This window comes from Leptodactylus fuscus, chromosome 8 (assembly GCF_031893055.1).
Source record: "Leptodactylus fuscus isolate aLepFus1 chromosome 8, aLepFus1.hap2, whole genome shotgun sequence".
NCBI lineage: Eukaryota > Metazoa > Chordata > Amphibia > Anura > Leptodactylidae > Leptodactylus > Leptodactylus fuscus.
In genome coordinates this window covers 77,630,171-77,657,894 of record NC_134272.1, presented here as the reverse complement: position 1 = coordinate 77,657,894, position 27,724 = coordinate 77,630,171, and the positions used below count along the sequence as shown (strand labels likewise).

The window sequence follows — 27,724 nt, the reverse complement described above, 5'->3', positions numbered from 1 at the left end:
ATACTAGCTGGTACCCGCAATTTCGTCTGCGGTGATTGTAGAAGTGGGTATATACAGGCGTGGGTAAGGTTTTCGTACTGTGTATAAGGTATGGGATATGAAATGTAACTTTGTATCTTGTTTTTGCTGTAATTCTGAGAATACGTGAGACTTTTGTGTTGAATGTAGTTTGTATTTCAAAGGGTGAGACCCCTGGCGATTGGGGGAATGGGGAGCCAAAAGTCTCCCTGAAGCCTTGTGATGCACCAGTGGGCTTGTGTGACTGGTGCTGTAATCACTTCTATGGGGTTAATGGTCACTATGTAGCAATTTCCCCTCTTGTTGCATTGCACTTATTCACTTATTGCCAGGTTTCTTCTCAGATCACAGCTGATCACTACAGATCCCAACAGGTGAAAACTTGGTGATCTGCTTTTTGTCAATGGACCTTTCTAACAAGTAATGCCCGGTTCACACATGCCGATGTGTTTTCCGTTCGTAAGAGTCCACATGAGGACCCTCCCAGACGGAATACAGGTGCAACTGCAAGCGCTGTGCAGTTGAAGCGCACGGACCCCATAGACCATAATGGGGTCCGTGTGCTTGCGGGGCACTGCCCGCACGAATGATTCATGCGGGCAGTGCGCGGCAAGCAGACGGACCCCATTATAGTCTATGGGATCCGTGCACTTGAACTGCACAGCGATTGCAGTTGCACCTGTATTCCGTCTGGGAGGGTCCTCATGCAGACTCCTTCCGGACGGAAAACACATCAGCATGTGTGAACCGGCCCTTAGGATTTTCCAGAGCAGAGAAGCCCCTTAACAACCTACTGTATTCTAGGATGGCCTTCATAGATTACAGTGTTAGGCTCAACAGGGCAACCCTTGTCCATATGCTCTATTTGAACCTATGGATGCCATAGTGGGCAGGGGTCCAGGACTTAGATCTTTGCGCTATAACAGCGGTTCTCAACCTGCGGGTCGCGACCCCGGCGGGGGTCAAACGACCAAAACACAGGGGTTGCCTGAAGCATACCTCCCAACTGTCGCGGCCGTTGGGAGGTATGTCCCGGTTTCAACTGATCGGCGCCCAGAGGACGCCGATGAGTTGAACACACAAACGATTAAAGCAGGAGCTGCTTTAACGCTGTGCTGCGTCTTCTGCATGTGTAGCCGCAATGTGATGAGGTCACATCGCGCCTACAACTATATGAGTGAGCGAGACTGCGGAGAGGGGGAGCATTGGAAGGTGAGTATAAGAGTTTTTTTTTTTTTTTTTTTAAACATTAAGGTGCAACATAATTAAGGGGCCCATGAACCTGGGGGCAGATGAAGGGGTGTGTGTGTGGGGGGGGGAACGGAATCACACTGGGGCAGATGAAGGGGTGGGAATGGCATGACACTGGGGACAGAGATGGAGGGACAAGAAACTGTGGGCAGAGATGGAGGGACAAGAAACTGGGGAAGAGATGGGGGGACATGAAACTGGGGAAGAGATGGGGGGACATGAAACTGGGGAAGAGATGGAGGGGGGGACAAGAAACTGGGGGCAGATGAAGGGGTTATATAAAACTGGGGGAGAGATGGCGGGGGACATATAATGTACGGGTGACTGTAGGAGGATTATACTGTGTAGGAGCACATGAAAAAATGAATGAGAATGGGCGGAGTCAACATACAAGTGGCCGAAGCTCAATTCACCACGGCGTGCTGCTCGCGCCGCACATCTTGTCCCTCCTTCTGATCTGATCTTCAAAAGTTGGGAGGTATGCCTAAAGCCATCAGAAAATACATATTTCCGATGGCTTTAGCCGCTGAGAAGCCGCACTACTGTCTGCAGCAGTGCTATTCACCTGGAACGCACGCCGTTATGGACGCGTGTTCCAAACTGAATGGGGTCACTGCAACATGAGGAACTGTATTGCGGGGTCACGGCATTAGGAAGGTTGAGAACCACTGCTCTATAAGCTCTCAGTCTGGACAATGTATCACTATTATCTATTATAGCAATGATCATCCTAATCTTTGTGGCGCAGTAGAAGGAATAAGTAGTATATAGCAATGCACAACACGCCAGCTCCAAATGGGTGACAAGCAGATGGGCATAGTATAAAACCTTCCTGGCTTATATCTGTAGCTAACAGACAGTGATGTCTACATCTACTTACATTAGCGCTATAGGATCCAATCCAATGAGAATATCCCAAGCGATGGACAAGAATGGTCACAAAGGCTTGGTGAGATTCGTCAGTGATGCTAACCAGATTATCGCCATATTGTTGACAAGCAGTGGAGGCGTCATGCCAGGACATATGGCCAGATATTATTCTGTAGGTTTTATGTCCATACATCATGGTTTCTGATACCGGGAACATGTCAGTTATATTAATACCTGGTGTAGGACTGTCTGCAATGATAAAAATGTGAAAGAGAAGAAAATAAATGACCTAAGTTCACACTCTGAATATTCAGCTATATCCATTTGTCACACAGCTCAGCTCTTTTCAACTGAATGGCCTGAGCTGCAATACCAAACGCAGCCACTATACGATGTATGGCGCTGTGTTTGGTAAGTAGTGAAGAGATTACAGCCACCATATCATAGCCCTGGAAAACTCATTAAGGCTAAGGACCCATGTCGCAGAAAAACAATGTTTTACAGTACCAGCAAAGTGAAATGGGATTTTATGAATCTCATCCACACATTTCAGGAGATAGAAACTGTGGAAAAGCAGAATTTTCAAAAAGTCACAGGTTCTTCAAAAATAATAATAATAATAATAATAATAATAATAATAATAATAATAATAATAAATTTTATTTCTATAGCGCCAACATATTCTGCAGCGCTGTACAATTTGTAGGGTTCAAATACAGGTTCTTAAAAAATGCACCTGCCTAAAATTTTGCACACCACTATACATGTCAGTAGGGCATATTACCTTGTCTTTTCTCACAAATAAACCCATAACGTGCACTGCACTTTTCAAGATACCATTTTCCAGTTTGGTGGCCGTTATAATTGGCTGCTATCAGGGCACAGAGTTGGTGTTGGTCGTTTTCGCCATTCTAAAAGAGAAAAAAATTACACAACTTGCCAAGTAATGACTGTACCATTATACAGAATCTTTCATGTCCTCTAAGCTAGGGGGAGTAATATATCATTACAAAGCGTAGTCAGAAGAGCCGGCCTTACAGCTCAGGGTCATTCCCACCGCCCAGCGATGAAGCTGAGCTATAAACTTGTGAGTGAACATAGTCAATATTCGCAAAACGAATCTTACAAGGTTCGCCCATCTCTAACTAATACCATAAGAGAAATTTAGTAGCAATACCAAGTTGTAATATGTAGATTGAGAATAGACTGGCACCAGGGTCACATTGCTCACGACTGGACAGTATATAGATTGTACACTTACATGGCTATGTCGAGTTGGAGTCCAGTTATTGTACGTCTGTACGCTTCCATTTTCCCATAACTCATAGTCAGTATCGGTGAGTCCCAGCCAAAACCCTTCTGGCCAAAGCAACAACTGCATAACTATAAAAGCTAAAGCAAACACAATAGTCATTTATAGCAGAGACGTTATGTCCACTGACATGAGTCTATGTGGTCCGGCACTGTAAGAGGGTCTATGGACCCCGAACAGATCCCATACATTTAACTTTATGGCATTCTCAGTTAAGCCATGGTAGGTTAAGTACTGCAGGTAAATTCCAGGGGAAAATATACATAAGATGCCATAGTGCTCCTCAACCTGTGCTTCCTGCAACTCTCAAGAAGCCCTGGCGCCTAAAGGCATGCAGGTAGCTTTGCAAGCGGCCACAGGTTGGAGAAGACGGCCATAAAGAAATGAGTAGAGAAGAGTTATCTGGTTTGTTACAAATTTTTGAAAATCGTCATGTTCAAGAAAATTCAACCATATTGCAGTTTCCTTTTAAAAACCAAGGCTTGGAGAAAGGGATTGCATGAGCTCAGCGACCAAGCGCGCTCATCCATAACGCCTTGCAAGCAGCCCTCAAGACCGGAGGAGCCAATAATGAAGGTCTAAAATCACTAAGGCTGATGGGAAGATGTCCAGTTTGTGTGAAAAATTAGAGAGATAGGGTCTTATACAATCAGAATTGAGATAGATAGGAAACATGCCGGGCCCCTTTTCAATAGATGCCAGCCCAGGGGAGGTGACTAAAAATAAGAAATACTTATACTCACCTCTCCTGGACTCCTGACAGACCACATGATGACGGCATCATGGCGTCAGCGTGCTCCACTTGACTGCTGAGGTCAAATTACAGGCCGCAGCAGTGATGTCTGGTTTGCGTCTCCACAAACACAGGCAGAAGAGAACCGAATGAGATGTTGAAGTGAACCAGACAGAGCGAGGATGGTCAAGCTAAGTGAGGTAAGGTGAGTATAAGTGTTTATTATTTTTAATCACGTCCCCTGGGCCACTACTTATAATAAGAGCACTGAAGTGGAGGGAAGACCTTCACAAAAATTCGTTAGGAACATACGCATAGTTCAGGAAAATATGCGCTGCGAAACTGTTGCGGCTTTGGAAATCACAGCATATCAATTATGCCTATGGAAACACAGATGGTTTCCTTGTAGAATGGAAGCAGAAATTCCACAGACGAAACCTCTGTGGGCTTTCTCTGAAAAGTGCTGCAGGAAAAATCATGATGCGTTTCTGCCATAGTTTTTCCCGCAGCACTTTTTTGCTGCAGGGCGCTACGTGGGGCCTTACCCAAAGACTCATAGAAGTATAGGAACCCTCAGAGTATCATGCACAACTTATGAAGGCAATTTGCACTTCTGGTTTCCAATTTATTGGCCTGGACCCGAAACGACAAACCAGAACACAAATGCAACAGTGAAAGCTTTGCTCATCCCTAGTTTTCAGACCATGTATTTGAGGATACTTTAGAGGTATAAAGGAGCTGTGTCAAGATTTATCCCCAGGCTATATGAGAAGTGTCTGATTGTAGGGGAATGATACCATCCTTGTCAATAAAACTATGGACATATTTGGCACATTTGGTTATTTGTTATCTGTTGAAAGTTACCTTGTTCTATTTCATTTGTAACTGTAGCAAGGTCTCCTCCATATTCCCTACAGAAGTTAGAAGCTGCATACCAGTCCATTGTTTTATCTCCGCATACAAGGATGTACTATAAAGGATAATAATGAAGCATTGGTTATCATAAACCCACGACTCAATGCATTGGTAAGCCTCTGTTCACACCATATTCAGGTGGTCACAATTTCTGACATGTACAGAGTTGGACTGGCCCATCAGAAAACCAGAGAACCCTCCAGTGGGCCCCATAGTGGCCAATCGTATCTGGCCCACAACTAAAACCACACGTTATGGATGGCTCTACAACACCCAGACCCTTCCAATAATACACTATTAATGAAGATTGCAACCTTGTTCCCGTAGTACAGCCAGTGCCCAGGACAGTTCTCCATCGCTTGGTAATAATGGTCATTGACCACAGGGGGGTAGTGATTTTCAATCTTCATTATTGCATCTGCTTTACAGATGGACAGATGTTCAGACTGACAATGTGTGTAACTCCAGAGCCCTGTAAAATAGAACATACAGGGATTATTGATGTAGTATAATACATAACCCCAATATCAGCAGTTACCATTGACACGACTGGGATGCCTCTATCTGGAATGGTGACGTATATTGGCACAATAGTCATTGGACACATAGATAATAAGGCAGATCCCTAATAATAGTGAGTATATTTCATATACAATGCTTGCTTTTAGTGCAATGTAGCGCCCTGTTATAATAGTGCTCAGTAATAGCTCCCTGTAATAGTGCCTTGAATATACCGTATCCTTTAGTGATCAAAGTTTTCATTCTTACATAGACGTCCAAATACCCTGCACATGTGTAATACCTACGGCAGCCACTAGAGACATCAAAGCATAATATCATCATCCTTTAGGCTTAATACAACATGGTGAATTTATACTCACCTGTGTTAGAGTCCATGTAGGCGCACTGTCTGTCTTTCATTGTACTGCTGTTATTACCCTGAGGATCTGTTTTCCAGTTACTGTATATAAGAGATGATTCGTCTCGCCAACTGGAGCCAAACGGAACAAACAAAAGTTACCAGATCAGCAGCTTTTCTCATAGTGTACAGATATGTGCACCCTCAGATCAAACTGGGCTAAAACCCTATCCCACGTTCCCTCCTTCTGCCATCTCTAAGAAAGCAAACATCCCTAATATTTAAGGGTTGTCATATCCTATATGTAATTGCATTCAGCTCCATTGTGCTTTGTGATCCCCTTGCACACATGTGGCTGTCTATGGTTTCTTGCAGATGACCTCAAACAGGTTACAAAAACTACGACCCGTCCTGGATACATTTGGTGGCTTCTGATCTATAGCAAATATTCTAGGCAAGTTTAATTATTTTCTTTCCAATACTATATACCTTAAGACTCCATCCTCCTTCTTCTCCAATCCAATCCACCATCTCATATTACTTGTCGACATCTGTAATGTAAGGAAATGTATGGGTTTTGTTCCTACCTTTGGAGGTTTACAATACTAAGCCAAATGTGACAAAATTCTGGCTTACGCTAGGTTCACACTAAAGTTCAGGTCTCAGTTGTTTGGGTCTCTGTGGGGACCTGGAAGACGGAGACCCTGTCCATTTAAAAAGTGGTTACCCTCAGAACCCGGCAGACCCCATAGATTATAATGGGATCTGCCATTTTACACTGGATTTAATTGGATTCTAGTGAATAGCATCCACACATTGCAGAAAAGTATGTGCAGCGGAAATGCTGCGATTTCCAAAACCGCGGTGGCTTTGGAAATCGCAGCATGTCAATTATATCTGCGGAAATGCTGCCATTTTCCCTAAAGGCATATCTCCCAAATTTCAAAGAACAGAAAGAAGGACAAAATGTGTGGCGCACTTTGCGCACCACAGCAAATTTAGTCCCACCCACTTCTATGTTGACTCCGCCCACTCTCACCCATTTATCTTTGTAGCCTACACAGTATAACACTCCTATAGTCACCCAAACATTATATGACCCCATATTATAATGTTCCCCTCCAATTGCCCCATAGTAGGACATCCGTCTCCTCATGCCCCAGTATAAATTGGGGACAAATATAGGGGACATTAAACTGGTGCAGCTGGAAGGGGACATTAAACTGGGGGCAACTAGAGGCAGACATATCCCCCTCCAGCTACCACCACGGTTTAATGTCCTCCTCCAGTTGCCCCCAGTTTAATGTCACCTTCCATCTGCCCCCACAGTTTAATGCAATCCTTTACCTGTCCCTAATTTAATATCCCCTCCATCCAGGGGTGAACCATGGCTTTCTGCCGCCTGAAGCGGACGTCAGAAAGCCCCCCCCCCAGGAGGGGGCGGGGCCGAACAGAAGGGGTGGGGCCTAGCAGAGGGGGCAGGCCCGAGCGGAGCTTTAGCAGGCAGAGAGCAGGCAGGGAGATGACCTGCTCTCTGCCTGAGCGTGAGGGGCGGCCGCTGGAGCAGCGATGCTCCAGCGGCCTCCCCAATCCACCGCTCAGTGACGGTGATCCTAAGCCAGTCCACGACAGCTTGTCCTGGACTGGCTTAAGTCAGCAAAAATGCCGCCCTCCCTGGGGCCCTGGCATAGCGCCGCCTGAAGCGGTCGCTTCAGGTCGCCTCATTGGAGGTGCGGCACTGCGCCACCAGTTTAATGTCCCCTCCATTTGTTCCTAGTTTAATGTCTCCTTCATCTGGAGCAAGTCATATGTTCTCTCCAGGCCACAGACTACCAGGTCCAGAAGTGCAAAGGGTCAAGTGACCACTGTGTCCAATCACTGACCTCAGCAGGCACTTGCTGGGTACTGATGATGTCACTGCTGATATCGGTACCGAACTGGTGGGTACAGGGGATGAACCCATTTGGGTGCTAGGGGTAGATGAGTTTTTTTTTTTTTTTTGCCCAACCCCCGGCCCCCACTGAATTTTTATTTTGGATAATCTCTTTAATTTGAGCCAAAGACACTGATTTTGCTTTGTCCAACAAAATACTTTAGGATACCCATATTTACCTGTTTTATTTTCCTATATAGGAAAGCTTGCTCAGCCTCAGAGTGTACGGACGTTAATGTACTTCCCTTCATGTAACACACATGCTGCGCTACATCAAAATCAGCATTAACAGTGATAAAAGAATAATCATTTCCTTGAAAGAAATACCATGGAATGTCTAAAAAATGAAAAGGAAGATCTATGTTACCCCATTTTATCTCCTAATATAAATCTCTCAATAGTAAATACTGCAATAACACACAGATAATAATTTTTCCGACCATACCTTCAAAAAGCCAATCTGGGACCTTGGGAGCTACCCCTGATAAAATACAAGTGTTAGATCAGGCTTCAAAGGTTTTACTGAAAAGTGTCACAGATTTGTACAGTACAGGTTTGCATTGAGATTATCCATTAAAAGATGTGGAAATAAAAAGGAGCTTTCGCTATCGTCAAAAATTCCAGCTCTTTGCATTATTCAATAGCCCCCGCTCCACTGATTCCAAGGTATTATAGTGAGATATGCATTAAACTTGCATATACTGCATATATACATCTCAGTCATTTACCTTTTGGAATTTTGCAGATCCACTCTTCTTGTTCGTTGCAATATATCGGCATTAACCACTTATCAGCCGTGTATGCCGCACAGTTCTTCATAGTATCTTTAGGATATACATCACGCCATAGTGATGTCACAACCTGCAACGAGTTACACATGTGAGAACAATGGTCCACTTGACCACCGACGCATTGACAAGCCCCTGTGGTCAGGGATGCTGCTTCTCTTTAATGACAGGCTGGGTAAATGTAGTGGAGTCTGGGCCCGGGGTTCAAACTGGGGTGGCCTATTTCCTCTCCCAGCCCAAAATTCATGGCAGGGGTTATCTGAAAGCCTACTCCTGCGCTGCAACCTCCACCCCAGCTACGAGCTGGAAACGCTGTAACACTGGCGTGGGTAGAGGTCAGCAGGCCGTGCTGAAGTTCATCAGTTTGGGTGACAGACAGCACACTGCCTCCGAGGTCAGGGATGCCATCCTGGATGATATGGCAATATGGTTTTCCCCGCTGCACCTGGGCCCAGGCATGTTTGCCTATGTGATAATGGACGGAACCTGCTAGCATATCTGGATTGACCAAAAATTGGATTGAGCTGATATAGCCTGAATGAATTTCTGGATCTCCCACTTAGCTTTAGGGGGTAGACCCTTAAAAATTGATTGGATTGAGCTGATATAGCCTGACTGAATTTCTGTCTCTCCCACCTAGGTTTTGGGGTTACACACCATGAACAACTGGATTGAGCGGACATAGCCGGACTGAATTTCAGTGTCTCCCACCTAGGTTTTGGGGGTACACACCCTGGATATCTGGATACATAGCCTGACCTAATTGCTCTGTATCCCTGTTTTGGGGTTACACAGCCTGAAAAGCTGGTTTGCACGTATATAGCAAGAAGAAACTGCTCTGTATTCCTGCTAATTTGTGGGGGGGGGGGGGACCCCCAAAAAAACTCTTTGTCACGTATATAGCAAGAAGTAACTGCTATGGATTGCTGCTATTTTGTTGTGGCCACCCAAAATAAAAGCTGTTTGGCATGTATATAGCAAAAAGTAACTGCTCTGTATTCCTGCAATTTTGTGTGTGTGTGTGGGGAAACCCCAAATAAAAGCTGTTTGTCTCGTATATAGCAAGACGTAACTACTGTGGATTGCTGCTATTTTGTGTGCGGACACCCCTAATAAAAGCTGGTTGGAACGTATATAGCAAGAACTCTATACTTCTCTCCCTTTAGTATAAAGCTCTGAAAAGAGCTGTTGTTTTTCTTTGGTTTTTCCCTGCCTATCTGAAGCAAATCCCTATCTAGCCCTCAGCAGATATGTTTCTCTCCCCATCTCTCACCGCGAAATGTCACGAATATGGCGGCGGCCGTTCTTATGAATGGGAGGTCACATGTTTTCGGCAGCCAATGGGTTTTTTCAATTTTTTTAACTGCCTGTCCCACCTCCCCTGCGCAGTTATTGGTGCAAAAAATGCGCCAGGGAAGGTGGGAGGGGATATGAAATTTTACTGCATTTGCCTCGTGGTATTCATTTGGAATCGAATACCTCGAACGGCCTGATATTCGATTGAACGGTGTTCGCTCATCTCTAACAATAATCTAAAGATATTGGCAAATTCGTAACATTCTCAGTTTGCAGCATTTTTCACCCCTGCGCAAAACTTTTGCACAATACTTTATTACAAAGTATTTTTACATCCATCTGAAATTTTCAGTTGCAAAAAACAAAATTGAGAAGATAAAGCTCAGGCTTACTGGGGATCCATCTGACCATTCCCAAGACTCTTTAGAAGATGGACTCCGTTTATTGAACCCAATCCAAAATTTTCGTTTGGCATCTCTGCAAGAAAAGCAAAAAATATCAAATCTAAAGTAGAACATGGAGCATTAACCATTTATTCATGGTGGACATTTGCACCACCTTACGCTAGGTTCACACTAACGTTTGGGTTTCTGTTTTTCCCAAGTGGACCTGAAAAATAGAAACCTGCTTACAAAGTGGACGCCATAGACTGTAATGGGGTCCGCTGGGTTTCCACCCAATTTCCATCCAAAAAATGCTTTTTTCAAGTGGAATGGAGGACGGAAACCACAGTGACTGAGCACTAGTGTGAACCTTGCCTTACAATGACAATCTTCTGGCATCACTTAGAGTATGGTCCCACATAGCGTAGTTGATGGTTTACCATGTGGACATCTACAATCAATTTCCACCAAGCAATGAAAAAGCTGCAGCGACTTGACGATTTGCGCCATGTCTTATCTGTGCAATATCCACTATGTTGGACTGTACTCGCACTTCCCTTTGTAACCTAAGACCCAGTAATATATGTTATCTATAACATTTACCCATTAAACATGGTGAATAAGAGGTCTTCTACAAACTTTTTTTCTTCTACATTCGATAGGCTAACCAGATGAGCTCCAAGATCTTGGCATAAATCTTCGGCTTCCTGCCAGGTTCTTTTTCTCGCCAATTTCTCACCATGGAACACCTGGTTTTGAAAAAGAAAAAAAGTGGGTGAAACGGGGAGCTATCCTACTAATATTATAAGTGTGAAAGTTTGAGTGTTTGGATGTTTGTGAGTTTGGATGTTTGTTCCTCAATCACGCTAAAACGCCTGGACGGATTTTTCATGCAATTTTCCACAAACATAGTTTTCCCTTAGGATTGAGTCACAGGCTACTTTTGGTGCCACTAAACAACATGGCTTCCTAGCAGGAGACTCACAAAAGCAGGACTCCTAGCCCCAGCTATAGACACACACACTGCCTGGCATTTCCTGCCTCAACCTGCCTGCACACTCCTTACTGTCACCTCAGGAGTAGCCCTCACTCTACCCACTCACATTTACATATAGCTTTCCACTATATAACACATCACATTGCCTGTATCACGACATACACAATACAACACATCACATTGTCTGACACAATACAACACATCACAGTGTCTGTATCACGACATACACAATACAACACATCACATTGTCTGTATCACGACATACACAATACAATACATCACATTGTCTGTATCACGACATACACAATACAACACATCACATTGTCTGTATCACGACATACACAATATAACACATCACATCACATTTGCTAGCCCACCAAACTTTTTAAAGCACTTTTACAGTTTCACACGTCTGTGTCCGCCCAATTCTCAAATCACCGCAGACGAAGTCGCGGGTAAAAGCTAGTATCTCATAAGGGGGAGATGGTATGGAGATTTATCAGACCATATATACCCTGCTAAGAATTCTGGGTAAGGAATATGCAAATAAGACCTACTTGGTGGAAAAGAGGAAGTTACTTTAGCACCACCTTCTGGAAGAAGCTCTCTATAGCACCCTGAGAATAATAGCCAATCCAGAAAACTGCAAAAGGAATAAGTTCCCATCTACACCCAGCCAGTACCTGCTCTGCTCCTGTTCATGTATTAACCCTTACTTTCCCTCATACGCTCAGCTTGTCTGTTTACCCTGTGTTATCTGTCCTGTGCAGAAAGAGAAGTAAGGGCCCCTTGACCTCTTTTATCTTGCTCTGTTCTTACACTGTATCCTCTTACTTAGAAACCCTAATGGATACAATGAACCTTAACCCCTTATAAGGGTTAGTTCACACGGTGAAAACCTTTCCCGCTGTTACCCATTTTTTTTTAACAGATGTGCTAGCTCTTATCCATACCATGGCCATGAATGTTCTGTCAGTACCAATCCAAACATTGAACAACAAGGCTCTGCCCCTTCATTCTGCTTTCTAGTTTTTGGTATTTTTTTTACATCTCCCCTGGACTCCTCCCATTATATTCTAAGATCTTATGAGACTCCAGAGTATAATAAGTAACTTCCAGTTCACAAAAGACAAAGTTTCACTTCTGAGGTTGAACCCTAAACTTTTAGAAAAATTGGTTGAATCTGGTTGGATCCAAACCGGTTGGCGCTTGCATCTATATTGATAAATATTAGAGATGAGCGAACAGTAAAATATTCGATATTCATTCATAGCTGCTCTACCCCAGCTACGAACTGGAAACGCTGTAACACTGGCGTGGAGAGATGTCAGCAGGCCGTGCTGAAGCTAATCAGCTTGGGGGATAGACAGCACACTGCCTCCGAGGTGAGGGACGCCATCCTGGATGAGATGGCAATATGGTTTTCCCTACTGCACCTGGGCCCAGGCATGTTTGCGTATGTGATAATGGCCAGAACCTGGTAGCAGATCTGGACTGACCAAAAATTGGATTGCGTTTATATAGCGTAACTGAATTGCTGTGTATCACACTTAGCTTCGGTGGGTACAGAATTAAAAACATGTTTGACCATACATGGCTTGACTGAATGAACGGCTGTCTCCCACTTAGCTTCGGGGAGTACAGCATTAAAAATTGGATTTAGCCGACATAGTCTGACTGAATTTCTGTCTCTCCCACCTAGGTTTTGGGGGTGCACACCGTGGATATTTGGATTGAGCGTACATAGCCGGACCTAATTGCTCTGTATCCCTGTTTTGGGGTTACACACTGCCTGAAAAGCTAGTTTGCACGTATATAGCAAGAACTAACTGCTCTCTATTCCTGCTATTTTGTGGGGGGACACCCCTAAGAAAAGCTGCTTTGCACGTATATAGCAAGAACTAACTGCTGTGTATTACTGATAGTTTGTGGGGGGACACCCCTGTAAATCTAGTTTGCACGTATATACAGTGTTGGCCAAAAGTATTGGCACCCCTGCAATTCTGTCAGATAATACTCATTTTCTTCCAGAAAATGATTCCAAGCACAAATTCTTTGGTATTATTATTTCTGTATTCCTGCAATTTTTTTTTTTTTTTTTAATTTAATTTTATTTTTTTTTGGGGGGGGAGGGGGAACGACACCCCAAAGAAAAGCTGTTTTTCACGTATATAGCAAGGAGTAACTGCTGTGGATCCCTGGTATTTTGTGGGGGGACACCCCTAATAAAAGCTGGTGTGCATGTATATAGCAACAAGCAACTGTTCTGTATCCCTGTTTTTCCCCGTCTGTGGAAAGCTGAACTCCTGTCCCTGCAGTGTATAGCTCTGAGAAGAGCTGTTGTTGTTCTTCGGTTTTTCCCTGCCTGCTACAAGCTAATGCCTATCTAGCCCTCAGCAGATCTCTTTCTCTCCCTATCTCTCACTGCGAAATGACACGAATATGGCCGTTCTTATGAATGGGAGGTCACATGTTTTCGGCAGCCAATGGGTTTTTTAAAATTTTTTCACTGCCTCCGTTGTCGTAGTTCCTGTCCCACCTCCCCTGCACAGTTATTGGTGCAAAAAACGCGCCAGGGAAGGTGGGAGGGGATACAAAATTTTACTGCGTATCCCGCGTGGTATTCAATTGGGAACAAATACCTCGAACGCCCTGATATTCGGTCGAACGGTGTTCGCTCATCTCTAATAAATATTCCTGGACTCAATGCATATTCCTAGAAAATTCATATATAAAGATGTCTGCTATGTTATACCTAGTGTTACCTTATAGCAGTAGTGACGATGGCTCTCCCAGGACGGATGACATTCTTTGTCCGTATTCCCTTTATCTGGATTTACGTGTAACTCCATATCATCTCTTAGGGGTTTCTTACACAAGGATTTTGCAGAGAATCCTTCACAGTCCTTTACTTTCCAGCGACCCTTATGGAGACCAGTACTCAGAGCGACACAACCTTCATTATGACCTAAATAAATCTCATACAGAGAAGACATTAGGGAATAAAGTCAGGCTGATCCTTTACAACCTACAACGCTAGATCTTCTGCTGCCATATGATATCATGAGAAATTCACAAGTGTCAGGGTAATAGGAACATTGGGGCATTTTCTGCACCCATCTTGTCGCTGCCCAGCCAGAGTTTGCACCCAACTTATGAATTGTGAGGATTGAAAATATAATAGAAAATGGTTCTGATAAAATGGGAATATTTTTTTAAGTTTAAGACGATTTAGAATTTCCCCATGAAATATTGATGTAGACAATGATGATGTCACGTCTCGTATATAGTACAGTATATAGTACAGTATGTTATCAGTACAAGCCATGATGTTTCTCCTCTGTAGGACGGACTTACTTGGCTCCTCGGTATCCCAGTTTGTGAAGCTCACATCTCGGTACTCGCTCCCGTGTACTAACCAGCTGTACTCTCCAGTCTTGTTAATGTCTTGAAGTGCAATCCAAAAGTAAGAGTCTACAGGTATAATCTTACTAGAGATCAGGCTGTTAAGGAAAGCCTGCTCAAACCTAAGGTAAGCAGCAGACACAAAGACACAAAGACATTACCATCTGATGGACGGAACCCTATTACGTAGTCTAAAGAGATTATATGGGATACAATATTGAAGGCAAAGCCTTAGGATAGAAACACTGTTCCTCTAGCTCCATTTCTTTGGAGGATAGCTCCTTATAAGTCATTGTCTGACCTTCAAGAAGCCTTGTGACATGATTTGGGATATGGGAACAAAAAAGGAACAACCAATCGCCCCAAAAGTTTTGGGGTTCTTGCCCCTGATCAGTGCGGAGCAGGGTACTGGTTGGCTAGGTGAGAGGCCATTGATATGGGTCAGGAGAATAGAATACTGGGTATTAGTGTAGCACGTCTCCACATAGACGCGTCTCCACATTCTCCACATTGCTCCTCCACATTAGACGCATCGCCACATTCTCCACATCGCGAAAGTGCGAAAATGATTAGAATACTGTACATGGATTCGTAGTTTAGTAGCCGATCATCAGTCCCTCGTGCCCCAGTGCTGCTAGAGCACATGCCCACCCCATAGCTATAGCATGCCTCTGGTCTCATAAGAAACAATGTAAGGAATAGCCAATATATATATATATTTATTACATACAAGTGGGCCCCCTGGCAGGTGCCACTTGTATAGCAGTTGGGTATACATTACCTGTTGGTTATAATTGCTGGGGGGCAGCCGGAATCACCTACAACTTGCAGAAAAGTCCGATCCTGTAAGACGGTCCCATAACAATAATTGCCGTGTCTCACCCAATCCTATAAAGAAAATCAGTTCAGTGAAACAGCAGGAAAACCTCTATTTTTCTGGCTTATAAGCACTGATGTGTGAATAGGTATTTATGGCAGGATGGTCTGATATGGCAGAAGTGACTACACATTAGCCTGCATGCTGACTGTTTCACCTTATTTACCTGGGCACACTTTTCTTCATTGGTATTTTCCACTGTCTCAGACACACCGGGTTTCTTACACACGTAGAAGAGTTTTCTGCTGCAGGGTCTCACTTTCCAGTTTCCATCCTACAATGGAATAGGAAATTTATCAATGGACATCTATACGTCATATCCCTTCAGTAACCACTAGGGGGTCGTCATCCAACTTACCCAGAATGCTGAATGGCAAATCTGCTATATAACATGCATGCTGCTATGGCTGACATAAATAGGTAGGGGCCCTTTACATATTAGGCACTGGGGCCCGTAAACGTCAAGTTCTGTCTTTGCTGTGATAAGTTCCATAATGTTTCATATTCAGGTTTGTGATATGGAGGTAGACTGAAGGGTACAATGTCTAATCTCGCCTCTCCCCCTCTTTTAGATAAAACTTAACACAATTGCATAACACAAAGCTCTAGGGAAGAAATGGGGGCTGGGGTGTGACTCTGCAACCAAAATATTGTACAGATTTCCATTGATTCCATCATGGAAAGAGAATCGATGGTTGAAAAAGTATTTTTTTGTATCCAGAAACCCCCGACTATATCTAATGCCTGGAGGGGAACCTAAGAAGGCAATGTCAAGACGGGGTCTACATAGCAAATTTAGTGTTATCCTATGGGAAATGAGGCCACAGATGACGTAAGAACAAGTCCAACCCAACTGCTGTATAGCAAGCGTCTGGACATCAAATATGACCCAGTAAATGTCTCATTGACTTATATGGGAGAGTATTGTGGGCATGCTCTATGACATGGGGAGTAGAAGCAGGAGGAGTGGAGATGTCTAACTATGGGTATTAGATTTTGGTAAGGACAAGTTGATCTAGGATTGCCCTGACATTGGGCAATTGGCATAAGCCGCATGTTTTTTTCCCCTTTCTCTGGATTGACACTATAGGGTTATAGGTTGGACTTGTATTTTCATACAGCTTCATCTACTATGTAACTATGTAGTCAAAGGGGTTATCCACTGTCTATTATTGATGGTCATCAGTATTAGATATTGCAACGGTCCAGCACCTGAGACCCCCATAGATCAGCCGCTCCAAAAAAGTGCAAATTATGGTAATATTTACATGTTGGGGGTTGTGCTGCTCACACACCATATAAAATATAGCAATGGCTTTGGATACAGCAGGTAGTGTCATAGCGCTCAATGGGGCAGCGATGCGGGACATAAAGCTACTGCCACACATAGTATGGGAGTGGACATTGTGGCTCCCAGGATGTAAACATTAGCCAGCAGCTGATCTGTAGGGGTCCCAGCTGCTGCATGCTCATAGCTCTAATATTGATGCCCTAAGAATAGTCCACCAATGTCAGAAACTGGATAACCCTTTTGAGCCTAGGGTTATATGATGACTTTGGCTTGCATGACCAAAGTTCGCCATGTCACCTTGCAAATCCTTTGCAAAAAGAACTAGCACTGCTGGCCTCGTATATGCAAAATTACGCGCCGTATACGATCATAACTCCCATTGAAATCAATGGGATCTTTTTGAGCGCGCAAACTGCTGACACGCAAATACGTGCCAGATTGTGCGCCACTTTACACCGTGTGAACTCCCCCTAATCCTGATGACTGCTGATCAGAGAATACATGGCACAAGCAAGCTTAAAAGTGATCTTTACAAAGCACAAAATAGCCCGATGTGAACGCTCACTGGCCACGGGATCAGCTATGGAATAATTCCGAGCACTTACATAGAATATTCTTAAACAGGAACTTCCAAAAGCAAACGAAAACAAACCCCTGATCTTACATCTCTTTGTGCCGACACACACAGGTCAGTGCTCTCCAGGCTGATGTCGGGTTCATTTCTCTGCCAGCTGGTGAAGGTCACTGCGGAGTTATCGGACCATTGAAACACAAGAGGAGCCCTGAGCTCAGAGCTCAGTCCTATCCAGGCTTCACTTATGTTCTCTGGAAGAAAGAGAAAGATTCAGCCCCGAAACACAGAACAAGAACAATTGTCTTCTGTTCATGAGTTTAGGATTTCATGAGGATTTAGGTGCAGATTCTTTGGCTAAATCCTCTTCAGTTTTGCATATCTTTCTGTATTGAGAGCTGTTCCTGCCTCTCTCTGAATGTTACGGTGTATGGAGTTCCCCATTCTGGGGTTATATTGCCGGTTATAGTGTATACTGCATATGTTATGGATAGTAGCATACAGTGGAGTGAAAGCAGCCAACAATCTCCCTTACAAGAAATTTAGAATTAGGGGGCCCAGCCAGCGTGTTACATGGTACAATGTATACTGTCCACAAGTTCTGATAAATAGGGACAGATCAGAACATGGTTTGGACATTATGACTGAGCCACTCAATGGATTGCTTGTGGCTCCCACTGACACTTTGTGCAGAGCAGATGAAATTATGATGTCTGATGTATATATGTCTGTGTGTGTGGACTACATTGTATATAATGGATAAACTGGGATCCTTTCTGTAGACATTGCTTCAGAACATGTCAGTGCTTTATAAATAATTGATACACAATAGTAGTGGAATAAATTCTCACCATCATTAAGGAGATGAAATAGAAATTCTACATCTGCCAAAGAGTTTACGCTCATTAATTCTCCTTCAACAATACGACAGGCGCCGGACGCGGCAGACCAGCTCGACTCTTCTTTTAGGAGTTTAGTACAGCGCTGGTTGTAAGGGATCCATCCAGATTCACACTGGATTGGATAGTATTTCCAGTTCTCTATTATATAAGTCATGAAATCAAGAGGGAACACAGATTAGTATGAGATTATTACTATTATTAGAAGTATCATTGGGGCTCTAGCTGAACCTTTAACACAAGGGCCCGTAATCCTTTAGCGATCCCCTAGTTATAGTTAGGCTTTCCTTCACTAGGTCAAAGATTTGTTTCCCTAGTTCTGTATCTATATAACATGGCAATGCAGGGCGGCAATGTTGGCACCCTGCCTGGAAGACAGAACCTGGAACATCTGCCCTGCCGACACACAACAGTCCCACAACCCGCTATCTCCATGAGTTCACTCCTATTCGTAAATGCAGGACACAAGGACAGATTGTCATTTTTAGTACTCACCATAGAGTTCATGTTGTCTTGGTTTGAGATACTTTTTACAGGCATAGGGAAGTTCTTGTTCACATCCAGAGCTCTTCCATTTGTGTTCTTCTCCTGCATGATACGTTCCACAGTGTCCCCTTTCATGGTACCAAGGAGGGAAATCTGCACCGTAAGTATTACAAGGGGTGACTAGGCAAAATATCATGTGAAGATAGCTGTCAATCTATGAGTAGGACCGCCCACTGGACTCCTATCAATCGGCCGAGATCTTCTTGCTCTATAAGATACTGCCTCCATAATCAGACTGCATATTCAGTGTGAGCGGCTCATTTCATCGTACTCTAGATTTCCATTTTTAAATAGGAGGTCCAATTATTTTTTATTAAAGAAAATTCCAAAAACATTCAGGGTTCACAACGCACAAATCACTATTATACTCTGAGGCCCGATCACAGATCCAAGTGGTCGCTTGAGGCCCATGACTTCACTCAAGAGGCCAGAAGTGGCCTGAGTGCACAATGAATGACACAAGAGAGTTGAGGGAAGGAGACTATGAACGTTTATTATTTTTCAGCATCTTCCCTGGGCCTCCACTTATTATACTCTGAGGTCTGGAGAGAACCCAGGGGTATAATAGTGATTCATGGCTGGAAAACACCCAAAATCTTATGTTCGTCATGTACTGGTATGTTCATCATTAGTCACAAGCACTGTGGCCCCTTCAAACAGCTGATCAGCGGAGTTCCAGGGTGTCACACCTCCACTGATCTCTTATTGATCGTCCAATTGTGGTTGGTTGAATACATGTGATACCTTTTATAGAATTGGTGCTACAACCTGCCTATACATTATCTATTCATTAAATATACACCTTTATATACTGTACATACTTATTCTTGAGTAGACGAATGCCAAAGCTGCTCCATCTGACCATTGCCATCCAAGTGATCCATCCAGTTGGTTAAGGCCAATCCATAACATGGTGTCCGCATTCCCCAACTTCTCTGCGTGGGCCATGAGAGCACAAAAAATAGCTAGTTGACTTTTGAATATTTCAGAGAAAACATTTTAATTTCAAGTTTTTATTTTCTTATGCTCAAAAATGGCTTGGCATGTGGCACACTGGGTATCTACGGTGGTGAAGGCAGATTGCAAAAGGTGTGAGCGGTGGGACGACCTTCTTGTTTCACAAAGACTTTCTCTACAAATCAGTTGTCCTATGTGTAATACAGAGACATGCAGATTCTGTCTGGGCAGTCTTTGTAGTAATGTTTTGCTTTGGCTAAAAGACTGGTGGATCCTGGATATACGGTAGCCCTGGGCTATTATATACGCAAACTCTAATAGGCCACTTATGAGTTATGCCACAAAGACAAGCCCTTTAACCTTTTTCAGACTGCATAATTTTACAACATTAACAGGCTGCATAGGTACAAATGTACCCTCATATATTTTGAATGAAGATAATGCAAGGAAAAAAGAATAATATATTTTTTTTTTAATGATAATGCTATTTTATTATTATAAACAAGTAAAAAAAACCTGTTCATTTACATTATAAAAGAAAATTTAAGAAACTTTTTTTTATTGATTTTCTTTGCAAGTAATGCATGTTGTCTTTGCTAGCGAGTGTTCATCGCAAATGGTTTCACACAAACCACACAAGACTTTCTAGTCTTAGGGTATGTTCACACATCAGTATGCCATCAGTCCGTTTGAATTCAGTTTGAGACTTTAAAACGGACTGATACACATACTGATTGTATACTGACACCTTTCTATGCTGATAGCAAACGCTGTCTGTCCCCTAGAGGGCAGATAAGGGGATTAAAAGTAGCAAAAAGGTGTCAGTATGCAATCAGTATGTGCATCAGTCTGTTTTTAGTCTCAAACTGAATTCAAACGGCTTCACTTCAGGTCTCAGCAGACTTAGCAACTACAAAAAAACATTCAAACAATTTACTGAAACTGAATTTCAGGCATTTTTGGGCGTACTGATTGCTGCTGGTGTGCACAGAGAGAAAAAAGAGAATCTGGAGGAAATGTGGAACGTTGCTGCTCTGCCTCTTACACGTGCAGCCATGTCTCGTGACCGCTTCAAGATGATACTCAGATTTATTAGATTTCACAATGAAAATACACGTGCAAAACGTGTGCAAACAGATAAAGCTGCACCAATATGGGACATCTGGACAATGCTGAACAGAAATCTGGAGGGAGCCTACAAGCCATATAATTGTATCACCGTCGACGAGCAATTATTTCCATTTAGAGGCCATACTAAATTTACCCAGTATATACCTTCAAAACCAGCTAAATAAGGCATAAAAATTTTCTGGGCTTGTGACTCGTCAAACGCCTACCCATTACAAGGTCAGCTCTACACTGGGAAACCAAGTAAACATTGGTGAACAAACAGTATTGGACCTAGTGAGCTCGTATAAAGGCTCTGGAAGAAATGTCACCACCGATAACTTCTTTACAACCATGGAACTAGCTAAGGTATGGAACTCCTGGAACATGACACTGGTTGATAAAGTGAGAAAAACCAAAAGGTTCCTACCTAACAACATGCAGCCTGCCAAAGAAAGGCCTGTAAACTCGACAATCATGATGCAACAGTCTGTTCATATGTACCAAAGAAGAACAAATCAGTCGTGCTTCTATCATCTATGCACATGACGGGAGAACTTGAAGAGACACTAGCAGCCAAGCCAGAGATAATAAAATACTACAACAAAACAAAAGGCGGAGTTGATGTTATGGATAAAATGTTGGGAGAGTACACTGTGAAATGACGAACATGACGTTGGCCTCTGGCATTTTTCTACAATATGATTGACGTCACTGGGTTAGCATCCTACATCATCTACAGAGAACACAATCCAAGCTTCAGGACAAAGGATCAATGAAGAATGTTCCTGAAAGATCTCACAAATCAGCTGTGTATGCCTGCAATTGAAAATCGTAGTACAAACCAAATAATGATGAGAAACCATTTTCTTCGAGGTGCAGTAGAAATGGGGCTTGGACAATGCATACTGGTAGCATCGCAAGTAGCAGCTGGCCCTCAAATACCTCATGGTAGTCGTGGACCCTCCCCTGTTGTTGGTAGTTGCTGTGTCTTGTTGCAAAAATATCTCGGCCCCTTATCTCGGAAGGGGGTGGAGATATTTTATTGAAATTTGGCCAATATATTCTGGACCAAAACTGCAGAGATGTCACAAAATTTCAGCCCTCGACGGCTTTTCAAAAAAAAAGTTATTGCAATTTTAAAACAGAATAGTTACAATTGTACCTAGTCAGCCGGACAAAGGTTAAAGAAGTAACACATAAAAAATTGACCCAAAATATTTATTTGTACATTGTAAGTATTTTATTCTTCATTTGTTACAGTATAGTTTCTACACGGCAGAAGTTTGTAATTATTGCAAACTACCGGTAAATAGCAATTTATTTCTCTAAGGCTATGTTCACAAGTTGTAAGTCAATTGTAGTGATCCATCAAAGGATCAGAGCAGTGAACTGAAATGCTGACAGGAAGACTGATGCATTGTCTCAATTTACTAGAATGTGAAAAACAAGACGGAAGCTTTCTTCTATCTTGTTTATTTCTTTTTTCAAATTAAGAAAAAGTTCTGCAGTTAATACAAAAAACCCCAAATATGTGTGTTACAGATCTAGTAGAATTATTCTTAGATTGAGCATTCTATTCTCATTTCTTAATATATCTTTTCAGTGGTCTTAGCTTAACTTTTCTGATAGAGAAGTTCCTGTTCCCTGTTTAGACATTAAAGGGGTCTCCCTAATAATGATATTTATCCCTTATCCATAGGTTAAGTGCCTGATCGCTGTCTGCAGACAGGAAAGTAGATCGTGAACTACTTTCCTGTCCACATGTTCCTTGCGGAGACCGTGCGGAAAGCACACGGACCCCATTATAGTCTATGGGGTTCGTGTGCTTTCAATGCACTTCGCTTGCCAATGCGCTCGGGAGTCCATTCAAGAGGGTCGCCATGTGGACTACCACACAGAACTTTAAGACCGAGATCCCATCAGAAATCTGCCTCATCTTCCAATTAAAAATTTGGGAGGGGGTATTTAAACCTTGCTAAAGTTCAGTTATATCATATGCCTTGTGCCGGTGATTGTCTTGTGCAGTTGGGCTCTTACTCTACTTGAGAGACTTGTTCACCGCTGATCTCCTAGTTCTCATTTCTGGCTTGTATTCCTGATTTAACACCTTAGTTTTTAATTTGGATTTTGTTGTGACTTTTTGGATTTGACTTCAGCTTGGACTCTGAATGTGCAAACTTTGCATTGTAATTGCAAATAATTACCTGGGAGAAACTACCCTTCCCTTAATTTATAGGTAGCCCCATAGGGGAGCATCGCACCATTTACACAATCAGACACTTACCGGAAATATAGTTGTGTTCATCCAGACTCGTGATACTGAGCAAATCGCCCCCTTGATCTTGACAAGCTGTCTGGGCCTCTTTCCATGACAAAGCAGACTGTAAATTGAACTGGTAGTAAATATGTGTGACGTTGTTTTCCTCCCATAAGCCGTTACCTATGGGCAGAATCAATAAATGAAGCATAGTCAGGAAATGTAGAGGTGTCAGTTCTTGGGCCCCAATGCAAAATCTGTACCAGGGTCCACTTCCAGAGGTGGCAACCTGATGAGCCCCCTTACAGAGTCATTTGTAAATAGCAGATCGTGGCAGTGACCTTTCTAAGGGTCCTGGCTTTTATAAAATGGCATAACTAAATAGATTATGAATCAATATTATAAGATCAGCTCCTTTTTTATTAATTAGAAATATTGCATCATTTGGTGTGGTTTGTAATGTTATGAAGACAACTACGGTTCGTTTTTTAATAAAAATAATAAGTATCAGTAAAATCGATTCATTGTAATTTATTCTATGTTAACGTTTTGAGTGATTTCCAAAAAAATATATAAATGACAAGAAATTCAAGTAAAATTACAGAAGGAAATTACACGTGGAAATCTGCAGACCCCATAATGGGAACATACGGTGACTTTGGTAACTGTATGCTACTGAAAACCTGGAAGAAGGAAAACTCTTCCAAAAAATGGAAAGCCTCATCACCAAATCCTGCACAAGAGCTGGTAAAAAAAAAGAAAAAAAGAACAAATCCTACAAAAATACAAGATTGAAATTCTTCCCCACAGTTGACGGCGACTGGCTGGGACTTGATGAACTTTCCCCCCGGGATAGCGCGGTCTTCATGGCCGCACACTGTGACTTGTGTTATTTTCTCTCTGTATGTTCTTATTAACTTCCCTTTTGCCTAACAGGTCGCAGGGTCCATATGTCTTTTGCAAAAAAGAGGGCACATTTTTTTACCATCATGTCACACAGGAAATATTTTACATCTCAACCCCAAGATCTATGGACCATTCAGTATATGGCAATAACCAGCCTACAAATGGGCTGCACATCCACATGACACTTAGAAATAACACAAACAACAATCAGCATTGAATAGTATAGTATATAGTGTACCGTACTAGAATATACAGTAGCATAGTATAGCTAGATGGACAGAGCCTTAGCCATGGTCCGTGGCAGGATAGCCCTATAGAAAATGTTGATTTTACTAAATATATTACATGAAATACAAGCTATCCTCATATTGACTCCACCACAAGTGATACATCCATCGCATGCACAGATGTCAATGCAAATGTATTTGGTCAAGCAAAAAAAAAACAAACAAAAAAAACCGAGAATGACTTTCAGAACTGCGGCACAACATAAATTCAGGACATTTTGGCATGCAAATAAAATCTTACCAATATTCTATTAAATTTAAAGGGGCTGTTCAATGTCAGACCAATATTGAGGGATAAATGTTATTGTTTGTATAATAAAAAGTTGTACAATTTCCCAATATACTTTCTATATCAATTCATCACAGTTTTCTAGATCTCTGCTTGCTGTCATTCATTCTGTTTACTGCAAATTGATAAAAATTAGAGATGAGCGAGTAGCATTCGATCGAGTAGGTATTCGATCGAATACTACGGTATTCGAGATACTCGTACTCGATCGAGTACCACTCGCTATTCGAATGGAAAAGTTTGATACAGAACCAGCGTTGATTGGCCGAATGCTATACAGTCAGCCAATCAACGCTGGTTCTTCTCCTACCTTTAGACGTCTTCTCCGTGCAGCTTCCCCGCGGCGTCTTCCGGCTCTGAATTCACTCTGCCAGGCATCGTCCGCTTGTAGTGTGGACATGCACAGTTGGTTCTGCCCAGGCCTGATGCCTGGCAGAGTGAATTCAGAGCCAGAAGATGCTGCGGGGACGCTGCAAGAAGACTTCTCGGAGGATCCAGCCCGACCTTCACTCGTGGACATGGTAAGTATAATTTGATTGAATGTTGCCTACCCCTGAAACAAGCATTTTCCCCTCATAGACTATAATAGGGTTCAATATTCAATTCGAGTAGTCGAATATTGAGGGGCTACTCGAAACGAATATCGAATCTCGAACATTTTACTGTTCGTTCATCTCTAATAAAAATCAGTCCATGGTCATGTGATGAACACACATCCATCACATGACCCTGGATTGTATATCACATGACCATGAACTGATTTTTCATCCACTAGGAGCAAGCAGTGAATGACAGAGAGCAGGGATCTAGAAAACTGTAAGGAATTTATACTGAAAGTATAGTGGAAAATTGTACAACTTTTTATTATACAAACAATAATATTTGTCTATTAATATTAGTTTTATAGGGGACAAACCCTTTAAGTATGACGGCAAACTTCCATCCTCCATACAATAAAAGATAGATAGATAGATAGATAGATAGATAGATAGATAGATAGGAGATCGATAGATAGATAGATAGATAGATAGATAGATAGATAGATAGATAGGAGATAGATAGATAGATAGATAGGAGATAGATAGATAGATAGATAGATAGATAGATAGATAGATAGATATGGGATAGATAGATAGATAGATAGATAGATAGATAGATATGGGATAGATAGATAGATAGATAGATAGATAGATAGATAGATAGATATGAGATAGATAGATAGATAGATAGATAGATAGATAGATAGATAGATAGATATGGGATAGATAGATAGATAGATAGATAGATAGATAGATAGATAGATTGATAGGAGATAGATAGATAGATTAATATATATTAGATAGATAGATAGATAGATAGATAGATAGATAGATAGATAGATAGTCAGCTCAAATGAACGGGCAGATGACGGAGGTTGCGGCCGCCAGGTGGAAGCCGTGGCTCAGCGAGCCGTGAATATGCCTGAAGAAGGGGCAGTTTGCTTCTTTTTTTCTGCTATCAGCATAGACCACCCTTGTAAGGGGCGGATCATGACGTGGATTCCGCTGTCAAAATCCGCCCCTTTGGCCCCGTGTGAACTAGCCCTTAATAGTCACCTCTCCACTGATTCCAGCGAGTTGTCATTTGCTCTCATCCCCACCATTCATGACTAACAAGTGCAGGTAGTTTTGGTGCCTGATGAGCTATTTATGCTCTAATGTCAGGTGGTCGGAGTCCATCAGGGGTGTGTGATTCAGAACTCCAATCAGAGGCAGCCAGTGTCAGAGATCAGAATCACACCCCCTTGTCTGTCCCTGAGTGACACCGCCCTCCTGACAGTACAGAGACTAAATAATGTATCAGGCACCAAAACTATGAGCTGGGATTGCTCAGGAACCATGGGGGCGAGAGAAAAAATTCCAACTGTACCGGAAACAGTGGAGGGGAGGCTATTAATAGAAGTATAGAGCTGGATTTGTTGGAAGTGGTGAAAGGTCCTCTTTAAGGAATTTGTTCTATGCTAGAGTCTTACATCACAGTCGAAACTCTTTACCCCTTGGACCACCCATTGCTACTCCCCAGGTTTGACACAAATGTATCAATCACAAACAACATGTATTACCTACTAAAATACTATTTCACATTCTAGAACAATATTCTATATTGATGAGCTATAAACTGATGGCCACTATGCTGTTACACAGATCTATCCACTAAATACAAGATACACTTCAAGAAGCTTTTACATATTATTACGCTATTATGTGAACCTTACTTAGATAAAGCCCCATATGTCTCTCCTGAATTAACTTTGCCTTGGGTAGGACCTGGTATTATAGGCACTTAAATTACAAGAAAAACTGTCAAAAATCTCAGGCAGAGGAGCCCTACTTTATTTATTTCTCCAATATGCCTATAAAGCTGGTAAAGGCGCGGTAGTCCGCAGCCCCCAGACCCCAATCATTCAGAACAGTAAAGTCACTATAGTAAACAATTACAAGTTGACACTTAGCAAGTAAATCTATCTATCCATAATATCTCTATATAAATTCATGGTCCTAGTACATTTACACTCACGGATCTCTTGGAGTTGTGCAGAAGTATAAGGCATCAGGATCCCATATAATAATCCAGTAATATAAAGCAATAGGGCAGACATGGCGCCGTGGTGGGTGGTTATATCCACTTAGCACGGTAAAGATTTGCAAACTTGACACAAACTTAGAAAAACAAATGAAACCCTACTAAATAAAATCCATACAGCTGCGTTCCCACAGCCTGAGGGGGGAGGAGAGGTATGCTGGAGGATGTGGGCTGAGTTATAGGGACAGGAGGAGCTGCAGTACCAGCCCGTCCATATACTGACTGCCCCTAATTCTACTGTCACAATGTTTCTATTTCTCACTAGACATAGCATGGTTATATCTGTTTCTGGGAAAGCTGGGTGACCAGTATAACTGAATGTATAGCTCATGAAGGGACTGTCAATAAGGTA

At 42.5% G+C, this 27,724-nt stretch overlaps 1 protein-coding gene across 1 annotated transcript in view; it reads right to left on the bottom strand.

Annotated features, from left to right (window-relative positions):
* Positions 1-27,388, bottom strand: part of LOC142217278 (secretory phospholipase A2 receptor-like) — a 41,746-nt gene extending 14,358 nt beyond the window's left edge. The window contains exons 1-22 of the mRNA XM_075285471.1: positions 27,295-27,388; positions 23,296-23,451; positions 19,766-19,879; positions 18,894-19,037; positions 18,351-18,539; positions 17,593-17,753; positions 15,804-15,911; positions 15,542-15,648; positions 14,713-14,882; positions 14,121-14,323; positions 10,962-11,107; positions 10,368-10,452; positions 8,620-8,752; positions 8,337-8,372; positions 8,071-8,228; positions 6,448-6,509; positions 5,981-6,090; positions 5,414-5,571; positions 5,049-5,154; positions 3,401-3,531; positions 2,924-3,050; positions 2,150-2,388 (exon numbers count right to left, since the gene is read on the bottom strand). Coding sequence (XP_075141572.1) covers positions 2,150-2,388; positions 2,924-3,050; positions 3,401-3,531; positions 5,049-5,154; positions 5,414-5,571; positions 5,981-6,090; positions 6,448-6,509; positions 8,071-8,228; positions 8,337-8,372; positions 8,620-8,752; positions 10,368-10,452; positions 10,962-11,107; positions 14,121-14,323; positions 14,713-14,882; positions 15,542-15,648; positions 15,804-15,911; positions 17,593-17,753; positions 18,351-18,539; positions 18,894-19,037; positions 19,766-19,879; positions 23,296-23,451; positions 27,295-27,388 — 2,937 coding nt within the window. The remainder of the gene's footprint in view (positions 1-2,149; positions 2,389-2,923; positions 3,051-3,400; positions 3,532-5,048; positions 5,155-5,413; positions 5,572-5,980; positions 6,091-6,447; positions 6,510-8,070; positions 8,229-8,336; positions 8,373-8,619; positions 8,753-10,367; positions 10,453-10,961; positions 11,108-14,120; positions 14,324-14,712; positions 14,883-15,541; positions 15,649-15,803; positions 15,912-17,592; positions 17,754-18,350; positions 18,540-18,893; positions 19,038-19,765; positions 19,880-23,295; positions 23,452-27,294) is intronic.
* Positions 27,389-27,724: the final 336 nt, after the last annotated feature.